General features: G+C 54.7%; 1 protein-coding gene across 5 annotated transcripts in view; it reads right to left on the bottom strand.

Moving 5' to 3' along the window:
• Positions 1–25,936, bottom strand: part of PRKCZ (protein kinase C zeta) — a 143,512-nt gene that overhangs the window by 49,549 nt on the left and 68,027 nt on the right. For 4 of the 5 annotated variants that reach the window (XM_030942377.1, XM_030942376.1, XM_030942379.1 and 1 more), the window contains 2 exons: positions 7,812–7,897; positions 157–288 (listed from right to left, as the gene is read on the bottom strand). In XM_030942377.1, the coding sequence (XP_030798237.1) occupies positions 157–288; positions 7,812–7,897 (218 nt within the window). Of the gene's footprint in view, positions 1–156; positions 289–7,811; positions 7,898–9,173; positions 9,193–25,936 lie in introns of those variants that run through there. The other variant, XM_030942380.1, reaches the window with a different exon arrangement.

Raw genomic sequence — 25,936 nt, 5'->3', positions numbered from 1 at the left:
TGCCGCCTGAGTCTCACGCTGCAGCCCAGAGGTGGGACAGCACCACGGCCCCTCTTGAAGAACCCAGGGTCACCAAGGTCTGCTTGGACAATGGGCTGGCAGCCACGCCCCGGCCCTGCCCGTGCTCCCTAGGGCCCACCCAGCCCTGCAACTCACCATATGCTTCCTGCAGGTCAGCGGGACGAGGCCGTGGCAGCGCTTATGGACCAGCAGTTTGCAGTTGATGCACCTGTAGCCTTGCCTCGCGAGGCCCCATATCCTCTCGCTGCACTGACCGCAGTACGCTCTCTGCAGGTGGGAACAGAGCGTCAGGCCCCGGCCACGTGGAGGGGCCAGCGGAGAGGACAGGCAGAGCCTTCCACACCTGTACCTTCTCAAAAGAGGACACTGAGCCAGGCAACAGGCGGCCCCGGCACCTGGTCCCTTCCGGGCGCCAGGCTTGCCCAAGCTCGGTAGCCTCCCCTTGGGTCCACCCCAAGGTTGGGGGAACCAACAGCCCCAAGGAGAGGCCTGGAACCCTGCTCTGCATGAGAGGACACAGGGGAGGTCCCATCAGGCAGGGCCTACAAGGTGCTGCTTCAGGCAAGGCCCCCTGGTTTGCAAGGGCTGGGGGGCTGCAGCTCCTGCTGGGCTCTGCGTAGGGCAGCCTGGGGTCCTGTCGAGGGCTGAGCAGAGTGTGGGGCACCCCCTGCCTGATCTTCATTCAAACAGAACCTCCTCCCGACAGCCTCAGAGAAGGCAAACTCGGACCACAAACATCTCGAACTGCAACACCACAGCCTGCAATTATCTTAGTATTCTTTGTTCAGTATTTTTCAAGATTTTAAATGATCCTTCGTTATTCTTCACGGTTCTGAACAATTTGAAAATGATGGCAATTATCAGCTTGTTTGGCAACATTTTCACGAACTTTTAAATGTTATGAAAGGCATAACCATGAATGTTGCCGGGAGCTGCCTGGACATTTTCTGCCTTGCCCAAGTGCCCGAAGGGTTCCTGGGAGCAAAGCATCTACACTGTCACCGCGTGCCCAGAATCTCCAGTTCAGATTCTTTTCAGACATAACCCTTTCATATGCTTTTTCCTCTTTTACCACTTTTCACGAATTTCCTTCCTATTACAGTCTCACCTCACACCCGAGTGAAGAGGAAATACAGTGTACTCTGAACGGCATGAACTGAATTCACGTGAGGAAACGGGACCCTCAGCACGTGTGGGCACCAGGTGCAGCTGAGCAAACGGGGCTCACACCCCCTACGGGACCCTCCTGCTCATCAGGAAGAGCCTGCTCGGGACACCAGGGCCCGGGGACCCTTCCCCCACTCACAGCCCGCTTGTTTGGGTGGGGACAGATAACCAGCACCTAGGACAGTGCCCAGCACACAGCAGGCATCAGGTAAGAAAACACACGCGCATCATCGCTTTCAACTTCCGTAACAGGAAAAAGGAGCTGACTCCACATCCTCTGCACATGCTACCTACATCAGCCCGGCCATGACAGAGCCAAACCAGGACCGCGGGCTCTATCGAAAGAAGGGAAGGGTGAGAGGGGGCATCCCACCCGAGACCTCTGACTCGGTGCCAATCTAGCTTAACGCCGGCACCGGGATTTTTGCCCCAGTTGGTACCCGTTGGATGTGTGGACCCTGGAGTTAAAGGAGGTGCTTCGGCTGCTGAATGTGTGGACCTTGGAGTTAAAGGAGGCAGGCTCTGCTTCCCAGGTTCAAATGATTCTCCTGTCTCAGTCTCCTGAGTAGCTGGGATTATAGGTGCCTGCCACCACATCTGGTTAATTTGTTTATTTTTAGTAGAGACAAAGTTTCACAAAGTTGGCCAGGCTGGTCTCGAACTCCTGACCTCAGGTGATCTGCCCACTCCGGCCTTCCAAAGTGCTGGGATTACAGGCATGAGCTACGGCACCAGGCCTCCCTGCTCATATTTTCTTTTCTTTTTCTTTTTTTTTGAGATGGAGTCTTGCTCTGTTGCCCAGGCTGGAGTACAGTGCCATGATCTCGGCTCACTGAAACCTCCAGCCCCCTGGTTCAAGCTATTCCCCTGCCTCAGCCTCCCCAGTAGCTGGGATTGCAGGCACCCACCACCACACCCAGCTAAATTTTGTTGTATTTTCAGATGAGATGGGATTTCACTATGTTGACCAGGCTGGTCTCGAACTCCTGACCTCAGGCAATCCTCCTGCCTTGGCCTCCCAAAGTGCTGGGATTACATGTGTGAGCCACCACTCCCGGCCTCCTGCTCGTATTTTCAATGACCCATTTTCATGTTTTAGATCCTTACCTATTCTGATGGTTGGAGCCCCTGTCTGGGCTTTTACCAGCTTGGGCTCAGGATATCCTGCTTCCCACCGTGTTTTGTGGTTTTCGATTGCGAGCTCAAATGCCTGATTCATTTATTGGCGGGAATTCTTCGAGGCTGGCTTGAAGGGGAATTGCGTTGGCCTCTGCCAGTCACCTGAGGGCACTGCTTGGACCAAACCTAACAGGCACTGCAGCTCCTGGGTGGCATCTTCTGCTATCCCTTCCCCACCCTCACTCCATAGCCTCTTTTCCAGGGTCTCTGTCCACTCATGATAAAGGCCAAAGTCTTGGGCTGTCCACCCAGCTGTCCCTGTGGCTCTCGTGCCCCGTGTGCCACCAGCAGAGGGCTCTCCAGCAGCCACCGCTCAGAGACGTGGCCTGCCATGGTTTATACTCCACATGGTAGAGTGGGTTGTTCACAGCAAAAGGAGTAGCAAACTCCAGACACGATTCCCACTCTTGCTTATAAAAATAATGCTGAGCTGATCTTCTCCATACACAAACCTCCGAATGACGGGTGATTTCTTTTGAAGACAGGCAGGATGAGAACATCGCTGCACATTTCCTGTGTGATTTCCAGAGAGTAGGGTCCATGTCTGCCCCACATCCCCAGGGTTGGCAGACCCCATGACAGCAACCCTGGGCTTTAATTACTTTTTTGTTGTTTTTTGTTTTTGTTGTTTTGAGGTGGAGTCCTGCTCTGTTGCCCAGGCTGGAGTGCAGTGGTGTAATCTCGGCTCACTGCAACCTCTGCCTCCCGGGTTCAAGCAATTCTCTGCCTCAGCCTCCCGAGTAGCTGGGATTACAAGAACCCACCCCAATGCCCGGCTAATTTTTTTGTATTTTTAGTAGAGATGGGGTTTCACCAACTTGGCCAGGCTGGTCTTGAACTGCTGACCTCGTGATCCACCGGCCTCGGCCTCCCAGAGTGCTGGGATTACAGGCGTGAGCCACCACGCCCGGCCGACTTTAATTACTTTTAACACCTTCAATGTTGACAGAGAAAATGTCTTGTGTTTCCCTGATCACCTGCCTGGTCACCTGTGGAGGTCACGCTGTCCTCATCTCTAAGCAATTACAGTCTTACTTCCTCAACCACTCACACCCGTTCTGTTTCTCGGTCCCAGCATTTACCAAAAGCCTTTGTGTAGGAGCTCTCTAATCCTAAGTGTGAGTTGTCTGGATCTCTTCTGGGTTTTATGTGCTACAAACCCTTTTCCTATATGATTTTTGCACTTAATCTGGAAACTAAAAAAATCAATCTGTGTGGCTAAGTCTAAAGACCCTCTGGTCCTCACTGCCCGGTTTTTCTCCAGAGATCTACATGGCTTCTAGGCTTCTTTTTTTCATTTATTTGAGACGGAGTCTCACTCTGTCGCCCAGTGGCAAAATCTCGGCTCACTGCAATCCCCGCCTGCTGGGTTCAAGCGATTCTCCTGCCTCAGACTCCCAAGTATCTGGGATTACAGGCATGCGCCACCATCATGCCTGGCTGATTTTTGTATTTTTAGTAGAGATGGGGTTTCACCATGTTGGCCAGATGGATCTCGAACTCCTGGCCTCGAGTAATCCACTCATCTCGGCCTCCCAAAGTGTTGGGATTACAGGCGTGAGCCACTGTGCCAGGCCCTGTGATTTTTTTTAACCTCAATCCACCTGCAATTTACTGTGATGGGAGCCAGCAGGCTGGATTCCCACCCACCCCACCTCCCCCGCCACCCCACCTCCCCCCCCCCACCTCCCCCGCCACCCCACCTCCCCCCCCCACCCCACCTCCCCCCCACCCCCCCACCCCCCCACCTCCCCCCCAGCCCCCCACCCCCCCCACCCCACCTCCCCCCCCACCTCCCCCCCACCCCCCCACCCCACCTCCCCCCCACCCCACCTCCCCCCACACCCCGTTCCTGGGCTGATAATTAACCAATCAGCTCCTCGGGATTTACTGCAGGATCCGTTCCCTCCTCCGCTACAGGAAGTGCTCAGTCCTGCGGGGCCCAGGGCCAGCTCTGACCCAGCAGTTCTGACCCACTGAGTGGGCTTCCCTGTCCCCCAACCCCGAACCATCCTTCACGGGGGAGGCAGCCCCTCCTCACCTTCTTCTTCAGAACCTCGCTGGCTCTCTCCCTTTGGTTCCCCTGCTGAATGCTTCCTTCTCAAAGTCCAAGGGCAGTCATTTCAAGTGCACATAAAGACCCAGGCAGGGAGCCCAGTCCTAAGCGACTGATGCCCACTCTTTCATCCTTGGTTCACCAACAAAGAGGATGGAAAAGTCTCTCTTCTGATGCCCACTCTTTCATCCTTGGTTCACCAACAAAGAGGATAGAAAAGTCTCTCCTCCTGGTGCTTGTTCCCCTTTAAGTCTTACTGATTCACACAAAACCAAGTGCTTCCCTCCTGAAATGCCCCTTTTAAGTGACAGTGGAGGTGATCTGAGTGGTCCTGCAATTAACATGAAGTGGGCGCTACATGGAGCAGCTCTAAGGTCCGGGCAGAGAATGTTACGAGCAGACGGCGAGATCAGAGCCTGGGCACAATTAGGTGGGAACTGGACAGGGTGAACTGCAGGGCAGCTGCCCTCCCTGAGCAATCGAGTTGCAGGCTTTTGGGCCACTGTTGCCTTGGCCTCTGTGTTTGTGAAACTGGCTCGTTCACATGCCCAGGAGGGCTGTACTTCCACGGTAGAGTGGAGCTGCAGTGGGTCCCCCTGCCACCCATTCCTCCGGTGTCTGCAGGAAGGAAAGGAAAAGCTTTTGCTCACTGGTGGTGGGGAGGGGAGGGTCACTTATGGCCTGCACCTGCTATCGGCAAAACGGACTTTTCTCCTAAAAGCTGCACGGTGAGAGGCCAGCACCCTGTGCTGCCTGGAGCCCTGGCCCGTGTCGCCGGGTGAGTGGGTTCACTCTGGGTTAATCCGTCATGCAGAATGAGGGAAGAGACAGATACAGAAGAGGCCATGTGGAGACGGAAGCACAGGTGAGTGGTTCCTCTGTGAACCCAGGAACAAGGCTGCCCACAGCTACCAGTGGCTGCGGGAGGACGGGCGCGACCCTGCGGCACTGTAATGGGTAATACTAGGCGCCAGCTTGACTGGATTGAAGGATGCCTGGAGAACTGGTGAAGTATTGCTTCTGGGTGTGTCTACAAGGGTGCTGCCAGGAGACTGGCATTTGAGTCAGTGGACTGGGAGGGCAAGACCCACTCTCAATGTGGGTGGGCAACATCCAACTGGCTGCCACTGTGGCTGGCGCGAAGCAGGTAGAAGCGGGTGGGAGAAGCAGTTTTCTCGGGTCTTCTGGCTTTCATCTTTCTCCCATGCTGGACGCTTCCTGCCATTCGTCCTGCCCTTGGACATCAGATTCCAGGTTCTTTGGCCTTTAGACTCCGGGAATTATTAGTGGTTTGCTGGGGGCTCTGGAGCCTCTGGCCACAGGCTGAAGGCTGCACTGTCGGCTTCCCTGCTTTTGAGGCTTTTGGACTCTGACTGAGCCACTACTGGCTTCTTTCTCCCCCAGGCTGCAGCCGGCCTATCATAAGACTTCGCCTTGTGAGTCCGAGGGCCAATTCTGCCTAATCAACTCCCTTTCATGTACATGCATCCTATTGGTTCCATCCCTCTGGAGAATCCTGACATGACATCTTTGTTTTGGACCTCCAGCCCCAGACTGCGGGAGAGTGAGTTTCTGTGGTTCAAGCCACAGGTTAGCAGTGCTCCGTTCTGCAGCCCCAGAAGGCTTACACCATGTGTCCTCAGAGAAGGCGGCCAGGGTGGGCTGGGGTGCGGACAGGATCTCTGTGCTGCAACCCTCCCTGGCACCATACTCCACATATGCCCCCAATGTGGCCACCTCCACACACACTTTCCTGAGTCCCAGCCCAGGCCAAACTGCCCGTTCACTCACACTCACCTGCCCTAAGCACACAGCCCACAGCCGCCTAGGCTCCCCATGTCCTGGTGTCCCCAGCCTCGTCCTCAGGGTCTCCCAGACACTGGTTGGACTCTCCCATGCCTGCCACATCCTCGGTGCTCGTGGCATCTCTGTACTGACCTCCCAGGGAGTATGATCAAATGCCTCCTCCTCGAGGAAGTCCTCTGGGCTCTCCAGGCAATGTCCAGGTCTTCCCAGCGCTGGCCTACTGATCTCCTGGAGCCTAGTTCCCTCCACACCCCTCTTCAGTCACTCAGGAGCTTGTCCTGCATCCCCACCTGTGTCAGCCCCAACAGAAATGGGAGTCCAGACCCATTCTTGCCACATGACAGGGACTGAGCAGATGCGGGGGCGGGAGGAGTGGCTCACATGCACAGAACTTCTTGATGGTCTAGAGAGCAGACCACAGGAGTAGAAGGTGGGGCAGGTGACCTGAGGTCACTCCAGGAGATGGAGGAGCCAGATGTACAGCAGAGGTTGACATGTGAGGCCACGTGGCAGGTGGTGTGGAACGCAAAGGTAGCTCCAGGGCCACTGCTCCTGATGACAAGGCAGCCTCCACGCAGCTCTCTCGCAGTGACACACGTCCATGAACCCCCCTGCCACCATGCATTCATAGTACTGGCTTTACAGGGAGGGAACTGAGGCACAGAGAGGGTGGTACAGAGGCAGAGAGAGCAGAGGGGCTGGGACTGAACCAGCACGGAGTGGCCTTGGTGTCCCCATCATGCTGGAGATGGCTGCTGGAGGCTACCTGTCACGGGGACAGACTGCAAGAAGCACGGGGCTGGCCAGGCAGTGGCATGTGATGGGCTGTCAGGGGCTCTGTGTGGAGGCCCGCAGTGGGGACAGGCCCTGTATGCTTCTACCCACCTCCAAGACACTCCTTGTGTGGGACAAACTCCAAGGCCACCGAGGCCCCCCAGACACCTCCCCTTCCACTGTGAAATACAACAATTACAAAAGCATCTAAACCACCCATTTCGTAAGAACTAGAAAAGCATCACAAAGAGAAACAAGGGAAGTAAGCTAAGTATCCTCTGGAAAGGGCCCCCATGGGCGGCCGTTGGAAAGACAGAGATCCAAGTAGGGATGGGGCTGAAGGAGCTTCCGGGGTTCACGGAGACTCTTGCAGCCAATAGGAACACTGTGTGCAGCTAAAAACACACACCCTGGCACTATATGTGGAATGTGGCCGCTCCACTCTAGATGCAGGCAGGCTGGGGCCTCAGGCCAGCGAACCCTGAGCCCTGATAAGAGTCACGCAGCCAGGCAGACACAGACAGCATTCACTGGGCAGCCACCACACAGGGAAAGGCCCGGAGGGCACCTCCCGCCTCACACAGCCCTAGTCAAAGCCTCATCCCCGCACCAGTGAAAGCATTTCTGCCTCAGACAGCCCTAGTCAAAGCCTCATCCCCGCACCAGTGAAAGCATTTCTGTGACCCTGCTGTTGGGTGCCAAAAAGAGCCGAGCCTGGGCTCAGCAGGAAGTGCCTTCCCTCCTCTCTCTTTGCTTTTAAAAGTAACAAAGGGCCCCTTGAGGGACTGGTCCCGTGGGGGCCGCTCACCCTGTTAAAGCGCTTGGCTTGGAAGAGATGGCCGTTGGCACGGTACAGCTTCCTCCATCTTCTGGCTCCCCGGCGGTAGATGGATTCTGGAAAGGACAGGAGAAAGGCGTAAAGAAACAGAGTGGCGGCCGCGAGCCCACGCAGGGTGCAGCTGCGACAGGCCACTCCCGTCCAGGTGGTGGTGGCTGCAGCGTCCTCCCAGGCAGGGAAGGTAGGGCTGGAATGACAGCCTCCCGGCGGCCGCTCTCTGCCCCTCCTCACATGATCCTCATGGTGTCACGGCCTCGGCGGCTGGAAACAGAGGCCTAGGTGAGGATGGAGCCAGGTGTCCTCACAGGGCAGACAAGATCCACCACTGGACGGCCGCTGGCTGACAGTGGAGCGGTGAAGTCGCCCCAAGCCTGGCAGGCTGGGCTGTTTGCGCCCGCCTGTTTTCCTTTCCACCCTCTCCTCCCCAGGCAGCCCGGTGAAAAACAGGCTTTTTTCCACACAGGGACAGTTCAAATGGGCCTCGATATTTACACATGACTGTCAGAGGAAGGAGAGTGGACGCCACACTGGAGCCTGAGCCAGGCTAAGATGCAGAGCGTCACTGACTTCACCTCAGCAACTCGCCAGACACAAGCGGCGCGAGGCCCAGGGCTCTCCAGTCGAGTTTCCTTCAACCTAATAAATCTCAGGGCAGGAGAGCCAAACCAACCATGCCCCCGTTTCCATTCGAAGTTACCAAAGACATCATCTTTATAACATGCATTTGACAGTCCAGCCCATGTGGACTGTGTCTCTTATGAAAAGTGCCAGCACCAAGCCTGTAACCAGACGGCTGGTCTTGTCCTTCTTCAAAACCGTGTCTCGCTTTGCTTCTCCAAAACGCTTTGAAACGGATGTGTGTGTAAACAGAATCTTTGGAAACGTAACGTACAACGGGAAGCTTTGTGCTTTTATAAAATTCCATCATAAAAGCGACTTTCATGAACCAAACGAAAGTGCCACGAATATATTGAAGTGGAAATTGTAACGGAATGTTTTTAAAACAGGCAAATGACTAGCTCTGGCTGGAAACTGCTGAAATCAGGCCACATGGATGGTAAAACCTGCTCCTCTTCCTTTAAATATTCAGTGCGACACCAAGAAGTCAGCGGTCCTCCAGGAGCGCAGGTGAAACAGGCCTCGCAGCGGCGGGTGGTTCAGCCCCCCCAGCCCCCCCAGGATGGCTCGGCATCCCAGTACCCTGGGGCACGGTATGGGGTTTGACAGAGGCCTGGTGACACCAAAGGCCCCTCTGGCCACAGACGCGACTCCCAGCAAGCCTGAGGCCAGGCTGGGGCTGTGCAGCCTATGCTCCCTCCACATTCCACCCACCTGGGCGCCAGGCCTGGGCTCCACAAAAGGCGCAGACCCCCGGGGACGGCCACACTTTCGGCCCCTGCGCCCCTCAGCCCTGAGGAGGTCGGGTGAGCGCCCACGTGGCTCTGCCCACGACGACAGGGCACATCCTGCCCTAACCAGCCCACAGCTGGTCCTGGCTCCAGGAGTCCGCAGGCCTGACTTTTCCCCTCGGGGGGCGCTCTGCCCGCCCAACAACCCTCGCTGAAGAGAAAAAGAGAAGCGTGTGAAGCGGAGAAGACGGAAGCACTGTGGGCCACGGAGACAGCGGTGCACTGCTTGTTGGGGGACCCGGTGGCGAGTCGAGGGACGGACGCACAGCCAGGGGCGGAGCCGAGGGACGGACGCACAGCCGGGGGCGGAGCCGAGGGACGGACGCACAGCCGGGGGCGGAGCCGAGGGACGGACGCACAGCCGGGGGTGGAGCCGAGGGACGGACGCACAGCCGGGGGCGGAGCCGAGAAATGGGCGCACAGCCGGGGGGCAGAGTCCAGGGAAGGACGCACAGCGCGGGGCGGAGCCGAGAGGCGCACGCACAGCTGGGGGCGGAGCCAAGGAATGGACGAACAGCTGGGGACGGAGTCGAGAGATGGACGCACGGGGGTTGGGGGAACCGAGGGATGGATGCACAGCTGGGGGGCGGTGCCAAGAGGCGGGCACACAGCTGGAGGGCGGAGCTGAAGGACGGACATGCAGCTGGAGGGTGGAGCTGAGGCAAGGACGCACAGCTGGGGGTGGAGCTGAGAGAAGGATGCGCAGCTGGGGGTGGAGCTGAGGAAGGGACGTGCAGCTGGGGGGTGGAGCTGAGAGAAGGACGCACAGCTGGAGGGCGGAGCTGAAGGACAGGCATGCAGCTGGAGGGTGGAGCTGAAGGATGGACATGCAGCTGGAGGGCGGAGCTGAGGCAAGGACGCACAGCTGGGGGTGGAGCTGAGAGAAGGACGCGCAGCTGGGGGTGGAGCTGAGAGAAGGACGCACAGCTGGGGGTGGAGCTGAGAGAAGGACGCGCAGCTGGGGGGATGGAGCTGAGGAACGGACGTGCAGCTGGGGGTGGAGCTGAGGGTTGGACGCACAGCCAAGGGGGCGGAACCGAGGGACAGAGGAGCAACTGGTGGCAGAGACGAGGGACAGACGGGCAACTGTGGGCTGAGCTAAAGGGTGGACGCACAGCTGTGGGGCGGAGCCGAGGGATGGACTCACAGCCAGGGGCGGAGTCGAAGGAATGGACGCACAGCCGCGGACAGAGCCCAGGAAGGGATCCACAGCTGGGGGGCGGAGCCAAGGGGCGGGCGCGCAGCTGGAGGGCGGAGCCGAGGGACGGAAGCACAGTCGAGGGGTCGGAGCCGAGGGATGGACAAGCAGCTGTGGGCAGAACCAAGGGGCGGACGCATAGCTGGGAGGTGGAGCCAAGGGACGGACACACAGCTGGGGGCGGAGCTGAGGGACAGACACACAGCTGAGGGACGGAGCCCAGAGACGGGTCGAAGCTGGCTGGAGCAAGGACACACGGGACCCACGCCCGGTGCGCCTGGGAAACCCTGAAAATGCGCCAACTGGACACCCTTCAAGTTCAATCAGTAAAGAGAGTGACGTCCTAGCAGACGCCAGGACTCATCAGGGAGTCCCCAGCAGGGTGAACAAACTCTCCCACAGGACACAACACACAGCCCGGCGTCCCCAGTCCCCGCTGGAACGAACTGAAGTGTCCCCTAAATTCACGTGGGGAGCCCGAGCTCCCAATGTGGCTGTATTTGGAGATGGGGACCCCACGCCTCCAGAACTTGAGAAAATAAGTTCCTGTCGTGTGTAAGTCACCCTGTCTGTGGGGTTCTGTCACAGCGGTCCAGGCGGGGACTGACCCCGCTTCCCATCACACACACACTCGGCCCCTCGGAGACAAAGGATTGGAAACATGGGCAGCAAAGCGGCAAAACATTTTAGAAGGAATTACAGAAGATCTGTCACCCTGAGTCACCTGCACACGTGAGAGACAAAGGGCCCGTGGCTGGGGACGCTGGACTGAAAAATCCACGAGGTAAATGCAGTCAAAATAGGAACAGAAAACCAGAGCAGGCATCTCGCCCGAGAGACACAAGCATCTCAGCCCTGAGAACCATCGGAGCAACCTGCAAGGCTGCCCAGGCGTCTCCTACACTGTGGGGTCGGCACAAATCAATCCCCCGCAGCCCCAAATACCTTCGAGGCCCAGGAGTGCACCGGGGAAACGGCTTATCCTCTGGCAGAGCCTCGCAGCTCAGAAACGAGGACCGTTTGCTCCCCCTAGGGCCTGGCAGCCCCACTGCTGCTCCGGGAAAGCTCAGAAACACTGGCTCCTGGGCTCAGGAGCATTCAAGAATGTCTGATGACCCCAAGGTCTGTGGACAAGAGAATGCATAAATAAACTGATGTGTGGGTGTCCAACGTAAGATACAGCCAGTGCGAAGCCCACCTCAGCCACGTGCATGGTCCAGAGGTGTCTTAGAAACACCAAAAATCAAACCCTAGGGTGACAGAAACATGGTGCCATTGCTGTAAAACCAAACAAGTAAAAAAAAAAAAAAAAAACCCAATAGGCCAGACGCGGTGGCTCACGCCTGTAATCCCAGCACTTTGGGAGGCCGAGGCGGGTGGATCACGAGGTCAGGAGATGGAGACCATCCTGGCTAACACAGTGAAACCCCGTCTCTACTAAAAATATAACAAATGAGCCAGGCGTGGTGGCGGGCACCTGCAGTCCCAGCTACTTGGGAGGCTGAGGCAGGAAAATGGCGTGAACCTGCGAGGCAGTGCTTGCAGTGAGCCAAGATTGCACCACTGCACTCCAGCCTGGACAACACAGGGAGACTCTCTCAAAAACAAAAGCAACATCTTGTTTTAGAATACACAGTCATGTGACAAAAATGTTCTAGTAAGCAAATAACCAATCCAATTTCAGGCTGGCAGCTGTAACCAATCCAGTTTCAGGCTGGCAGCGGTGGGGGACAGGCTGCGGCTGGGTAGGGCTTAAGTCCTGCCCCTGGCTGGCTGCTGGGGGCAGTGTCCCATCGATTACCACGCTTTATATTGCACGAGTCCTGCGCTGCTAGCATGCGTCAAAAGGTATGTTGAGTAGCAATAGAACTAAATGACCTGGGGGCACAGGGACAGAGAGGATAATTTCAAGCATCTCCTTCAGACCTGCCTCCTTCAAATATCCCGTCTCACTTTTTAAACTTTAAGGGTTCATTTTGAACTTTTATTAGGGAAGGGAGTTGCCCCAGCCTGTGTTGCCCAGGCTGGTCTCCAACGCCTAACCTCTGGTGATACGCCCACCTCGGCCTCCCAAAGTGCTGGGATTACAGGCGTGAGCCACTGTGCCCGGCCTTCAAATCAGATTTTTAAAAAGGAACAAAGAGCTCTGAGCCTACAAAGAAACTCCCAGGTAAGAAGCCACTGGCATCCCTGCTGCTCACGGGCGCCGCCTGGAGCTCGGCTCGAGGCAGGACACAGGTGGCAGCCAGTGGTCAGCTCCAGGCGCCACGGGGACAAATTTGCAAATACCAAAGTAAAATGAGCGAGAGGCAGGGATTCAAGTGACCCAAAGACCACAAAGGCAAGACCACGCCCCACCCCACTGCAGTCCAGCTGGAAGGTCCAAGCCCATGATGGCGGCCCTCTTCTGGGAAGGCCAAGTGTGCTGGCACTGCCTGCGGGAGGGTCGAACCGTGTCAGGCGGGAGTACTGCTGTGTGTGGAGACCGAGTGTGTCAGGCGGGAGTACTGCTATGTGTGGAGACCAAGTGTGAAAGGCGGGAGTACTGCTGTGTGTGGAGACCGTGTGTCAGGCAGGAGTACCGCTGTGTGTGGAGACTGAGTGTGGCTCAAGGGGATGTGCGCAGATGCCAAGTGCCAAGGCAGGGCCTGCAATGGTTCACTATATGTGTCCACGCGGCTGGGCTATGGTGCCCAGATGGCTGGTCAGATGTTATTCTGGATGTTTCCATGAGGGTGAGTATGGATGAGATAAACATTTAAATTGGCTGACTATGAGGGAAGCAGACTGCCCACCACAATGCGGATGGGCTTTGCCCGAGCAGGCGAAGGCCCCCACAGAACAAAGCCTGAGCTCCCTGAGCAGCAGTGCTGCGGCCGTGGCTCCTCTTAGGTCTCCAGCCAGCAGGGACCCCCTGCAGATTTTGGGCTTCATGAGTCTCTATGAACAAGCCAGTTCCTTACACCCTATTGGTTTGGTCTCTCTGGAAAATCTTGGCACAGGGTCTCCAAGGTGGGACTTCTGAGCAGGCATCATGTTTCCCACTTTCCTTGCCCTCCCAACCCCCATGCAGAGTCCCACAGGAAGGCATGCCGGGAGCCCCTGAACCTGGTGACCCTGGTTGGGCAGGACGCCCAATACTCCCAGCACCTGGGTCTTGCCTCAGTGAAAGGGGGGAACCCCCATGAGGTCCATGCCAGTCCCCAGCTGGAAAGCAGGGACCAGGTGAGTTATAAGGGATCACAGGGACAGCAGGGCAGCCTGTACTTAACAAATGCACCTTTTGGCCGGGCATGGCGGCTCATGCTTGTAATCCCAGTACCTCGGGAGGTCGAGGCAGGTGAATCACTTGAGCCTAGGAATTTGAGTCCAGCATGGGCAACATGGTGAGACCCTGTCTCTGTAAAAAAAATACAAAAAATTAGCCGAGTGTGGTGGCATGCACCTGTAGTCCCAGCTACTTGGGAGGCTGCGGTGGATCACCTGAGCCTGGCAGGTGGAGGATTACCTGAGCCTGGCAGGTGGAGGCTGCACTGAGCCGAGATCACACCATTATATTCCAGCCTGGGGAACAGAGCCAGACCCTGTCTCAAAAACAAAACAAAACAAACACAAAAAAAAACCTACCCTTTTTATCTGGGGGTAATTTCAGATTCACAGGGAAACTGCAAAGGCTGGGCAGAACCTGGTAACCAGAAGCCTCCCTGCCGCCAAGGCCCTGCCTGGCCCCGACTCGCCTACGGAGGCTGAGAGGAAGCCTGGTGCTACCCAGAACCTCAACTCCAGCTGTAGGCAGAGCCGCCCTCAACTGTCTTTTTTTTTTGAGACAGTCTCGCTCTGCTGCCCAGGCTGGAGTGCGGTGGCCGGATCTCAGCTCACTGCAAGCTCCGCCTCCCAGGTTTACGCCATTCTCCTGCCTCAGCCTCCCGAGTAGCTGGGACTACAGGCGCCCGCCACCTCGCCCAGCTAGTTTTTTGTATTTTTTAGTAGAGACGGGGGTTTCACCGTGTTAGCCAGGATGGTCTCGATCTCCTGACCTCGTGATCCGCCCGTCTCGGCCTCCCAAAGTGCTGAGATTACAGGCTTGAGCCACCACGCCCGGCCTCAACTGTCTTTTTTAATCAACTATTTTTAAGAACAGCTTTAAATTGGAGAGTTCCCAGAGACCCCGCCTGCCCGGCTCCTCACAGCTCTCGCCTTCCACCCGCTTGCTACACTGTTACAATCAGTGAGCCAGGATCCATGGCTACCTGAAGCCATACTCAGACCTTTCCTTGGTTTTCACCCACGGTCTGCGTCTGCCCCAGGGTTCCATCCGGGAGTCTGTGTGTCGCCGTCCTGCCTCGCCGGCCCTGCTGCACCGTGAGTTTCTCAGACTCCCCTTGCTTTCTGACCGTGACAGTTCTGAGTGCAGGACGCCCCTTCGTTGGGACTGGCCTGGTGTTTTTCTCAGGGTGAGACTGCACTTGGGGCCTCCTTACCCTCCAAATCAAAGGAGCATCTTTCTTGACAAATTCACATTCCCACCTTTTGGGGGAATTCTGCAGGTGCCAAAACAAACGAAAGCAACCACGAAAACCCCCCAAACGTTCGAACTTCAGGCAATTGACTAGAAGGTTCCCTAAGTGCAGGGGGCCTGGACACGCTGGCCGGCAGCCACTCTGCCTTTCGGGCCGCACAGGCGGGATGCTGGGGGGACCCAGCGGCCTCCACCCTTCAAAAGTCACAGTCGAATTTTTCGTGTTTGGGTTTCTGCTTGGAAAGTGACGGGCCTATTTCTGACGCAAGCGACAGTCAGCGCTGTGAGAAGAAGGGAGCCCTTCTGGGTAGTGCGCTCTGGGAACGGTCCCTGGCCCCCAGATACTGCCGGCGAGGAGACTGTGGGCCTGGCACCGCGAGTCCCCCTGGCCGCCTCTGTGGAAAAAGGTCCCAAAGACAAGCCCAGGTTAGCAGCAGGTCCTTCCGGGGGTGCATCAGGACACAGCCTGGGGTCTCCCGCAATGCCCCCTACACAGTGGACGGTGCAGCCGCGTGGGTCAGGCTGAGGGCTGGCTGTGGTAGAAGGGACCTGGCTTTGGAGTCAGAGCTGGCTCGATGTCATGTGCCCATCAGGGACCCATCCTGCCACCTCCCTGGGTGCCAGGCTCTGCTGAAGCAAGCAGGGAACAAAATTGTGGAGATTACAGGGGCCGCTCCTCCTCTTTCAGTCTTAACTCCAACAACCTCAAGGAACTCTGTGCGTGTCTTTGAGATTCTATAATTAGGACGGCCACAGGAATTCTAAGGAGCTCAGTTTCCATGGCAATGTCGCGCCTTGAGCGCTCTTACAAGACGTAGAAAACACATTTTAAAACACTAAGCTCGGCGCAGGAGGCTGGGACAGGCGACACCCCTCAGGTGTAGGGGCGGTGAGGGAGGGGCTGAGTCCCCGGCAGCAGGTCAGGGGGCACTCGAGGCCTCCCCTGTTCACTGGACACGGCCCCACTACACGGGGTGACCAGCACAGCCCAAAGCAATGCCACAGGACGGCCCTGCGGTGCCCGGATGGGTGCAAGTCAGTGGTCGAGCCGCATGCAGAGAGCCAAGTGCCTTCCATGGTGGGCCAGGTCAGTGACCAGGAGGACAAGGAGACAGTGAGGTGCCCTTGGGCCCAGAGGTCCCCAGAGGCTGGGGGTGCAGCTGTCACCGAGGGTGCAGGTAAAATGGGCACTGCCACCTCTAGACTCTGCTTCTTCCCCGGGCAGCGACTTCCACTGAATTCTGGGCTCCAGGAGCCCAGGGCCACCTGGCTTCCTCTCCAGGCTTCCCCAGCACACAGTTAGCTGCCAGCATGTCCTAGGCAAAAGAGAGACACAAGAACAGCAAAGACTGCAAATTCGTGTCCAGAGCTAAGGTGTCCCAGGGCTGCCTGTGGCCCAGACACTGGAGTGTGGGGTTTGGGGTAGGACCCCACCTCGCCTGACTCAGCCTGGTTGGCCACTGGTCCACAAACTGACCTGCACCCTCTACAGTGGGCACTGGGCCACCCTGGCCAGGGACTGCCAGGGAAAATGGAGAACACGTTGGACGTAGAGTCCTAAAAAGCCACCAAGAGCCGCAGGAGATGGCGTTAGCCTGTTTGCCTGGTGCGGAGCCCCTGAACCTCGGCTACACCCACACCAGAGATCCCACTGCATTTCAGGCCAGAACGCTCCCGGCAGAGCTGTCTGAACAGAAGTCCTTCATTCCTTCTGCGCTGGATGGTGCCAGCCATGCAGGCACTGTTCCAGAGGCTGAGGGCAGTGGGAGGCAGGATGGGCCCAGCTAGGACCAGAGGGTGAGAAGGCACAGGGCAGGGCGTCTGAGGATGTGGGGTGGCCGTGGGGCAGGGGCAGCGGTGGAGGGCAGTGGAGGTGCAGCCCCTCCATCTGAGGGACCTGCCCGGATCTCAAGCCTGAAACTCAAACTTCCTGTTTCTAACCACAGATCTATTTCCCAATTGAAAATGTGACTGAAAACATGCTATGCTTTTAAAGGTAACTGAAAAATAACACTAAAGTCACAGAAGAAGACTTGGAAAAGGTTTTGGGCACCACTGTGGTGGGAAGTGGATAGCTGCCCGCGGCACAGGGTCTGTTTTGGGGACCGGCAGCCACAGCCCAGGCTCTCACCGAGGCAACCACCTCCCTCTTCCCCACAGCTGCTCAGTGCAACCACATAGCACAGAAGAGCTCGAGAGACAGAAGAGGCACAGCCGAGGCGCGAGTCGGGCAAATGGGGAGCCAAGCTCTGCTGACTTCCATCCTCTCACGTCCAGGCACGTGGGACACACGGATCCCCAGGAACGGGCAGAGCCTGGCCCTGTGAGCACTGGGGCCACATGGCGCAGCACAACGGCTATCATGGTGTCAGTGACACAAAGGGACAGGCAGGTGGATAAGGGACCTGGGAGGGATGGACGGGCATGTCCCTGCCATGACGCAGTGGCATGGGGGCTGCTCAGGTGTCTGCGGCCCTCGGGAAGGCGACCCTGGGTGCGGCGCAAGTGGCAAGCCTGGGCCAGTCTTGCAGTCCAAGCCTCAGGTCCCTCGTGGTGGAGCTGGGCAATGTCATTCCCCAACCATAGATTGTGGCCACTAGGTCCAGCTGCCCTCATGGGTGGCTCTGATGCCCCAAGACCTTGGGCTCGCTCATCTGGGGTCTAAGCCAATTAGACGAGGGCATTTCCCAGTGACATCATGGGCCCAGGGCGGTCACGTGACTGAGACACGCAATCAGGCTGGAGCGGGGTGGGCATGGCAGGGTCGGCGGGGCAGGGTCCCCAGCCTAGGGCGGCTGGGGGGAGACAGGGAATGAGTTGGGTTACCCACCAGCAGCACCCACCTCTGGACACGCGATGGGTCACCTGGACAGCACCTGCCCCGGCCACTACTCCGGCTGGGCAGCCCCTGCAGCCCAGGGTAGCAGACCAGCTCGCCAAGGCCACCGTCGGCTGACTTTGGTTTTTGAGCTGAAAATTTAAAAAGTCTATAAAACAGAGCCTTGGTCACTGAAGAAAAGTTTCCCATTGAGGAAGCTGGCAGGCCTTGGCATCTGGGTCTCTGGTGCCTGGTGCGGGGGGGGCAGAACCCGCGATGGGAACACACTGGGTGGGGGTGCTGGATGCTGTGCTGAGAAGCCCTGGCAGGACCCACAGGTGATGCTGCTCCAGGGCAGCCTTGGATAGAGCGATCGGGCGACAGCCTTCAGGACAGGGGCAACATCCTCGGGCCGTGGCATTCCCACCTGCGGAAATTCAGCTGCCTGACTGCCTCCCACAGTGACCAACATGGACCCCTGGGACAGGAACCGCGCTCCACAGAAAGGAAGTGCTTCATGTTGGCGAGAGGCAGCTGGGCGGCTCCTTCCGGGGAACAAATGCCCGCATGGAAGGGAGGAGGCCGTGGCTTGGATGCATGGCCCCCCAGGGACAGCCACTGTGGCATGGACTGCTGGAGCAGCCCTGAGTAAATCTGACGGGGAAACCTGGCGCTGCCCTCCACCCACACTCCAGCCTCCTTCGAATAATCGGACTCACCTGCCATGGAATGCGCACGGAAGGCGGGAGGCATCACAAGGGCCTCAGTGTTTACTTGGGTTCCCTGGGAGCGTGTCAGGGCCACGGGGACCCACAATCACTCCACGTCTTGCAGCCAGCCCAGGGCCCCATGCCTCCCTCCTCAGGGGAGCAGGGCTGGGACGAGGGCCGAAGCCTCTGGTTCCCAAGAAGCCAGGGCCCCCAGGGTGTCCTCCGCCCCACCGTCCCCAAATGCTGCTGTCAGCAGCCGTTCAGGAAAGTGCCCCTGAGAGACGTTTGGGAAGGAATTACATTCCTACAGTTTGGCCTTACAATCAGTTCTACTGAAAATATCCTAACTTGTTGTAATACAAAATCAAGATTTTAGGAAATGACTGAGAGGCTGACCAGTATTTTCACAGTTTCCGTGGAAAGATGTACGCCAACTTCCAAGCAGTCAGTTGCAAATAAATTCATACCAAATACCGCTCCTTTCTATGTAAGAAATTTTTTTTTGGATTCACTAAAACAAACAAAACACATCAACACCAACAAGAAGCTGCTCTGAGATCCTCACTGCTGAGTTCCGTATCCCCCACCTCAAACAGACCCAAAGGCCCAGGCTGGAGGCAGAGATTGCCCAGCGCCCGGCAGAGCCAGGCCAGGAAGGCTGCTGTGAGGACGTGCAGCTGAGTCAGAATAACTCAGAACCAAGAGTTGAGCCGCGAGGGGACGCAGCGCTAAGGATGTGGCCAGGGACGCCACGCTAGAAGTCTAACCCTCCTCCCACGAACAATCGATAAAAGCTGGAAAATAAGCAAAAACTGTGTTGCAGGCACCCGAGACCAGCAAGCACATCAGAAGAGGAGGTGTTGCCAGAGAGATGCGCCACCCAGGCCCTGCACGTGCACGGCGTCCACTGACCCTTCGCAGGCCACACAGAAAACTGGGCCGGGAATCTCACTGAGACAAAAACTGGGGTTCATAGCCACTGGGACAATCAAGACCTATGGAACTATCTCCATCGGCTCAGCCGCCACAGCAAAATACCACAGACTGGGTGACTAAGTGACAGGTATTCACTTTCTCATGTTTCCAAGGCTAGAGTCGGGATGACGGTGACTGAAGGGCAGGGTCTCTCCTTGCTTGCTAGCGGCCGCGCATTCACCATGTTCTCGCGTGGTGCAGAGGGTACAGACACAACCTCTTGCGTCTCATCCTCTCATCCTATAAAGAGCACAAATCTCACCACAAGGGTTCTACCCCGTGACCCTAACTACCACCGTGACCCTAACTACCGCTGTGACCCTAACTACCGCCGTGACCCTAACTACCACCAAGACCCTAACTGATTACCACCATGACCCTGATTACCACCGTGACCCTAACTACCATCAAGATCCTAACTACCACCATGACCCTAACTACCGCCGTGACGTTACCGCCGTGACCCTACCGCCATGACCCTACCACCATGATCCTAACTACAGCCGTGACCCTACCACTGTGACCCTAACTACAGCCGTCACCCTACCACCATGACCCTAACTACCACCATGACCCTAACTACCACCATGACCCTAACTGATTACCGTGACCCTAACTACCGCCATGACCCAACTACCACCATGACCCTAACTGATTACCGTGACCCTAACTACCACCGTGACCCAACTACCGCCATGACCCTAACTGATTACCGTGACCCTAACTACCGCCGTGACCCAACTACCGCTGTGACCCTGATTACTGCCATGACCCTACCGCCATGACCCTAACTACCATCGTGACCCTAACTACCGCCATGACCCTGATTACCGCCATGACCCTAACTACCACCATGACCCTAACTACCGCTGTGACCCTGATTACTGCCGTGACCCTACCGCCGTGACCTTAACTACCGCCATGACCCTACCATCGTGACCCTAACTACCACCATGACCCTAACTACCACCATGACCCTAACTGATTACCGTGACCCTAACTACCACCATGACCCAACTACCGCCATGACCCTAACTGATTACCACCATGTCCCTAACTACCACCGTGACCCTAACTACCGCTGTGACCCTGATTACTGCCGTGACCCTGATTACTGCCGTGACCCTACCGCCGTGACCCTACCATCGTGACCCTAACTACCACCATGACCCTAACTACCACCATGACCCTAACTACCGCTGTGACCCTGATTACTGCCGTGACCCTACCGCCGTGACCCTAACTACCATCGTGACCCTAACTACCGCCATGACCCTAACTGATTACCGCCATGACCCTAACTACCACCATGACCCTAACTACGGCCATGACCCTAACTACCACCATGACCCTAACTACCACCATGACCCTACCACCATGACCCCAACTACCACCGTGACCCTAACTACCACCGTGACCCCAACTACCACCATGCCCTAACTACAGCCGTGACCCTAACTACCACCATGACTCTAACTACCGAGGTGACACTACCACCATGACCCTAACTACAGCCGTGACCCTAACTACTGCTATAACCCTAACTACTGCCGTGACCCTAACTACCATGACCCTAACTACCACAATGACCTTAACTACCACCATGACCCTAACTACCGCCATGACCCTGACTACTATCGTGACCCTAACTACCTGTCAAAGGCTTTGTCTCCAAATACCATCATGCTGGGGGGTTAGGGCTTCAACATATGGATTCTAGGGAGACACACACTCTGCCCACAGCATTCCAGAAGTGCACACCTTGTTCAGTTATGCTGGCCCACAGCCAGGGAGGAACTTGGCCTCAGGAAGAATGGGCCTCCAGGCTGCCCTACGCCTGGTTCAGACGAGACTGCCGCCACCACACTGGGAGGAGTTAAGGGTTCTGGGGCCATTGGGATGTAATGACGGTATTTTGCATGTGAGAAGGACACAGAATAGACATTCCCACCCCAGAAAAGAGAACTAGGATGCCAGGCGCAGTGGCTCACGCCTGTGATCCCAACACTGTGGGAGGCTCAGGCAACCGGATCACCTGAGGTCAGGAGTTCGAGACCAGCCTGGCCAACGTGGCAAAACCCTGTAATAAAAATATAAAAATTAGCGGGGTGTGGTGGTGTGAGCCTGTAATCCCAGCTACTTGGGAGGCTGAGGCAGGAAAATTGCTTGAACCTGGGAGGCGGAGGTTGCAGTGAGCCGAGAGTGTGCCATTGCCATCCTGGGCAAAAAAAGAAAAAAAAAAAAAAAGAATCAAATGGAAATTCTAGAAGTAAAAAATGAAGTGACTGAAATTAATAATTTAAAAGGTAGATTTAAGAGTAGATTGGGTGAAATAAGAGATAACAGTAAAAAAAATCCATATTGAAGCACAAAGCAGAAAAAACTAAGACAGAAGAAATCCAGAAAAAAGAGCACATCAGACATACAGGTGTGAAGTGTAGGGGTTCCAGGGGAGAGAGAACAGGATGATATTTGAAAAGCCAAGCGCTGGCCGGGCATGGTGGCTCACACCTGTAATCCCAGCACTTTGTGAGGCCAAGGCGGATGTATGATCAGGAGTTCGAGACCAGCCTGGCCAACATAGCAAAACCCTGTCTCTACTATAAATGCAAAAAAATAATTAGACGGTCATGGTGGCAAGTGCCTGTAATCCTAGCTACTTGGGAGGCCTTGAGGCAGGAGAATCACTTGAACCGGGGAGGTGGAAATTGCAGTGAGCCGAGATCGCACCACTGCACTCCAGCATGGGCAACAAGAGTGAGACTCCGTCTCAAAAAAAAAAAAAGAAAGAAAAAGAAAAAGAAAAAGAAAAGTCAAGGGCTGATATTTTCCAAAAGAGACAAAAGGTATCACATCCCTGATTCAAAAAGCTCTACCAACCTCAATTAGGAGAAATTCTAGATTCCTCTCTCCTTCACAAGGCTGCTGTTGTGATGAAGACATTTTTAACAGGAGTCAGAGAAAACAGAGAGACGCTGCCTTCCAGGGGTGGCAGTGAGGCTGGAAGGCGCCCTCACCACAGAAATGACACCCTAAGCCAACACAAAAACCTGCTTGGGGAAACACCCTGCCTGCCCAGAACTCCACACAGAGTGGAGAGCACCCTCCAGAAAGAATGCCAAAGACCTTTCCCACACAAACAAAAAGCAGACAGTTACAAGTCTGTGCTGAAAGAAATACTAAAGGGACTACTTCAGGCAGAAGGAAGATGGTCTCCATGTAAGCGCCGTCTTGCAGGAAGACTAGAGTGCCTAGAAGGGTAACCCGGGGGGTAAATCTGAAGGACCACTGTCTAAGACAACACTTGGTTTGTGGGTCTGAAATACACATAGAATTTACAGGCATGATAACAACAGCACAAAGACTGATAGAAAATAGCACAAACTACAATAAGGAAAGAAGAAGAATTAGGCCAGTCACAGTGGCTCACGCCTGTAATCCCAGCAGTTTGGGAGGCCAAGGCAGACAGATCACTTGAGGCCAGGAGTTTGACACCAACCTGGCCAACAAGGTGAAACCCTGCCTCTACTAAAAATATAAAGAATAGTTAGGCATGGTGCTGGGCACCTGTAATCCCAGCTACTCAGGAGGCTGAGGCAGGAGAATCACTTGAACCTGGGAGGTGGAGGTTGCAGTGAGCCAAAATCGTGCCACTGCACTCCAGCCTGGGCAACAAGAATGAAACTCCATCTCAAAATAACAATAATAATAATAATAATAATAATAAAGAAATAAAAAGAATTAAACTGTTATAAGATTTTAAAGGAAATGGTAAAGGTAGTTTAAGCTACGTTCCAAGGATGTGACTCATAGTCTCTAAGGTAGCCATTAACATAACATTAAGAGAAGTATTACTTAACAAAGCTATAATAAAAGGGGGCAAAGTGGAATAAAAACACTTGGTTAAACCAAAAGAAGGCAAGAAAGAGTGACAAAAGAACAGACAGGTCAAATAAAGACCAACAGCAAGATGACAGAGCTACGATGTAACACATCAGTGTGACATTAAACATAAACGGACTAAATCCTTCATGTATTTATTTATTTATTTATTTATTTATTTTGTTGAGACGGAGTCTCGCTCTGTTGCCCAGGCTGGAGTGCAGTGGCCGGATCTCAGCTCACTGCAAGCTCCGCCTCCCAGGTTTACGCCATTCTCCTGCCTCAGCCTCCCGAGTAGCTGGGACTATAGGCACCCACCATCTCGCCCAGCTAGTTTTTTGTATTTTTTAGTAGAGACGGGGTTTCACCGTGTAGGCCAGGATGGTCTCGATCTCCTGACCTCGTGATCCGCCCGTCTCGGCCTCCCAAAGTGCTGGGATTACAGGCTTGAGCCACCGCGCCCGGCCAATCCTTCATTTAAAACACAGCCATTTTCAGACTAGATTAAAAATAACTAACTTCTGCTTATAAGAGTCATTTCCAAAATATATAGAAAAGAAAGTAAAAGGATGAAAAAATAGAGCATATAAACACTAAGTCTCCTTCCCTCCCTCCCATCATCACACACACACACACACACACACACACACACACACACACAGAGCTGGTGCAGTCACACTAACATCATACAGATCTACAGATCACATGCTAACACATACACACAGAGCTGGTGTAGTCACACTAACATCATACAGATCTACAGATCACATGTTAACACACACACACAGAGCTGGCGTAGTCACACTAGCATCATACAGATCTACAGATCACATGTTAACACACACACACAGAGCTGGCGTAGTCACACTAGCATCATACAGATCTACAGATCACATGTTAACACACACACACAGAGCTGGCGCAGTCACACTAGCATCATACAGATCTACAGATCACATGTTAACACACACACACAGAGCTGGCGCAGTCACACTAACATCATACAGATCTACAGATCACATGTTAACACACACACACAGAGCTGGCGCAGTCACACTAACATCATACAGATCTACAGATCACATGTTAACACACACACAGAGCTGGTGCAGTCACACTAACATCATACAGATCTACAGATCACATGTTAACACACACACACAGAGCTGGTGCAGTCACACTAACATCATACAGATCTACAGATCACATGTTAACACACACACACAGAGCTGGTGCAGTCACACTAACATCATACAGATCTACAGATCACATGTTAACACACACACACAGAGCTGGTGCAGTCACACTAACATCATACAGATCTACAGATCACATGTTAACACACACACACAGAGCTGGTGCAGTCACACTAACATCATACAGATCTACAGATCACATGTTAACACACACACACAGAGCTGGTGCAGTCACACTAACATCATACAGATCTACAGATCACATGTTAACACACACACACAGAGCTGGTGCAGTCACACTAACATCATACAGATCTACAGATCACATGTTAACACACACACACAGAGCTGGTGTAGTCACACTAACATCATACAGATCTACAGATCACATGTTAATGACAATAATACTTTTCAGCTTAAAGAGCAACATTTCATCATGATAAAAGCATTGATCAAAAGGAAGATATGGCCAGGCACGGTGGCTCACACCTGGAATCCCAGCACTTTGGGAGGCTAAGGCGGGCAGATCACCTAAGGTCAGGGGTTCAAGACTAGCCTGGCCAACATGGTGAAACCCCGTCTCTACTATAAATACAAAAATTAACTGGGCTTGGTGGCGCACACCTGTAATCCCAGCTACTCCGGAGGCTGAGGCAGGAGAATCGCTTGAACCAGAGAGGCGGAGGTTGCAGTGAGCCGAGATCCTGCCACTGCACTCCACTCCAGCCTGGGTGACAGAGTGAGACTCCAAAAAAAAAAGGAAGTAATAGGCTAATCTCTCTCATAAATACAGTTGCAAAAACAAACAAAATAGTAGCAAACTCAGTCAAACAAAATATAAAAAGGCTAACACACCACGACCAAACAAGGCGCACTAAAAGAATGCCATAGGTCTACCATTAAAAGTCAATCCACATAATTCATCATATGCACAGAATAAAGGAGAAAAGTTCTGTCACGTCAAGAGATGAAGGAAAAAAAAGGCATCTGAAAAAATTCAACGCCATTCATATGAACAACTTTCAACTGGAAATAAAATAGAACCTCTTTAATTTGTTGGTGGGGATTTACAAAGGAAAAACGGTATTTCCACAAACAGCACCTTAATGGTGGAATTCTTAAAGCTTTTCCCTGAAATCAGGCACAAGAGGATGTGGCTGTCACCACTTCTGTCCCACACTGTTTTGGAAGGATCAACAGTGCCAGGGTAACAAGGCAACAGCTGAAGGAAAGGTAGAAACGAACAGCCGGTCACTGACGAAGCGGCGGTGCACAGATTCCGGAGCAACCACAGACAAACTACGGGGACCAGGAGAGACCCAGACGAACGAGTTAATCCCACTTCTTTACACATTGCTAGAAACAAAAAGATAAAAAACCAAATTGTA

Source organism: Rhinopithecus roxellana, chromosome 12 (genome assembly GCF_007565055.1).
Source record: "Rhinopithecus roxellana isolate Shanxi Qingling chromosome 12, ASM756505v1, whole genome shotgun sequence".
NCBI lineage: Eukaryota > Metazoa > Chordata > Mammalia > Primates > Cercopithecidae > Rhinopithecus > Rhinopithecus roxellana.
Note: the sequence above shows the minus strand (reverse complement) of the source record. Positions and strands in the feature narration are given on the sequence as shown.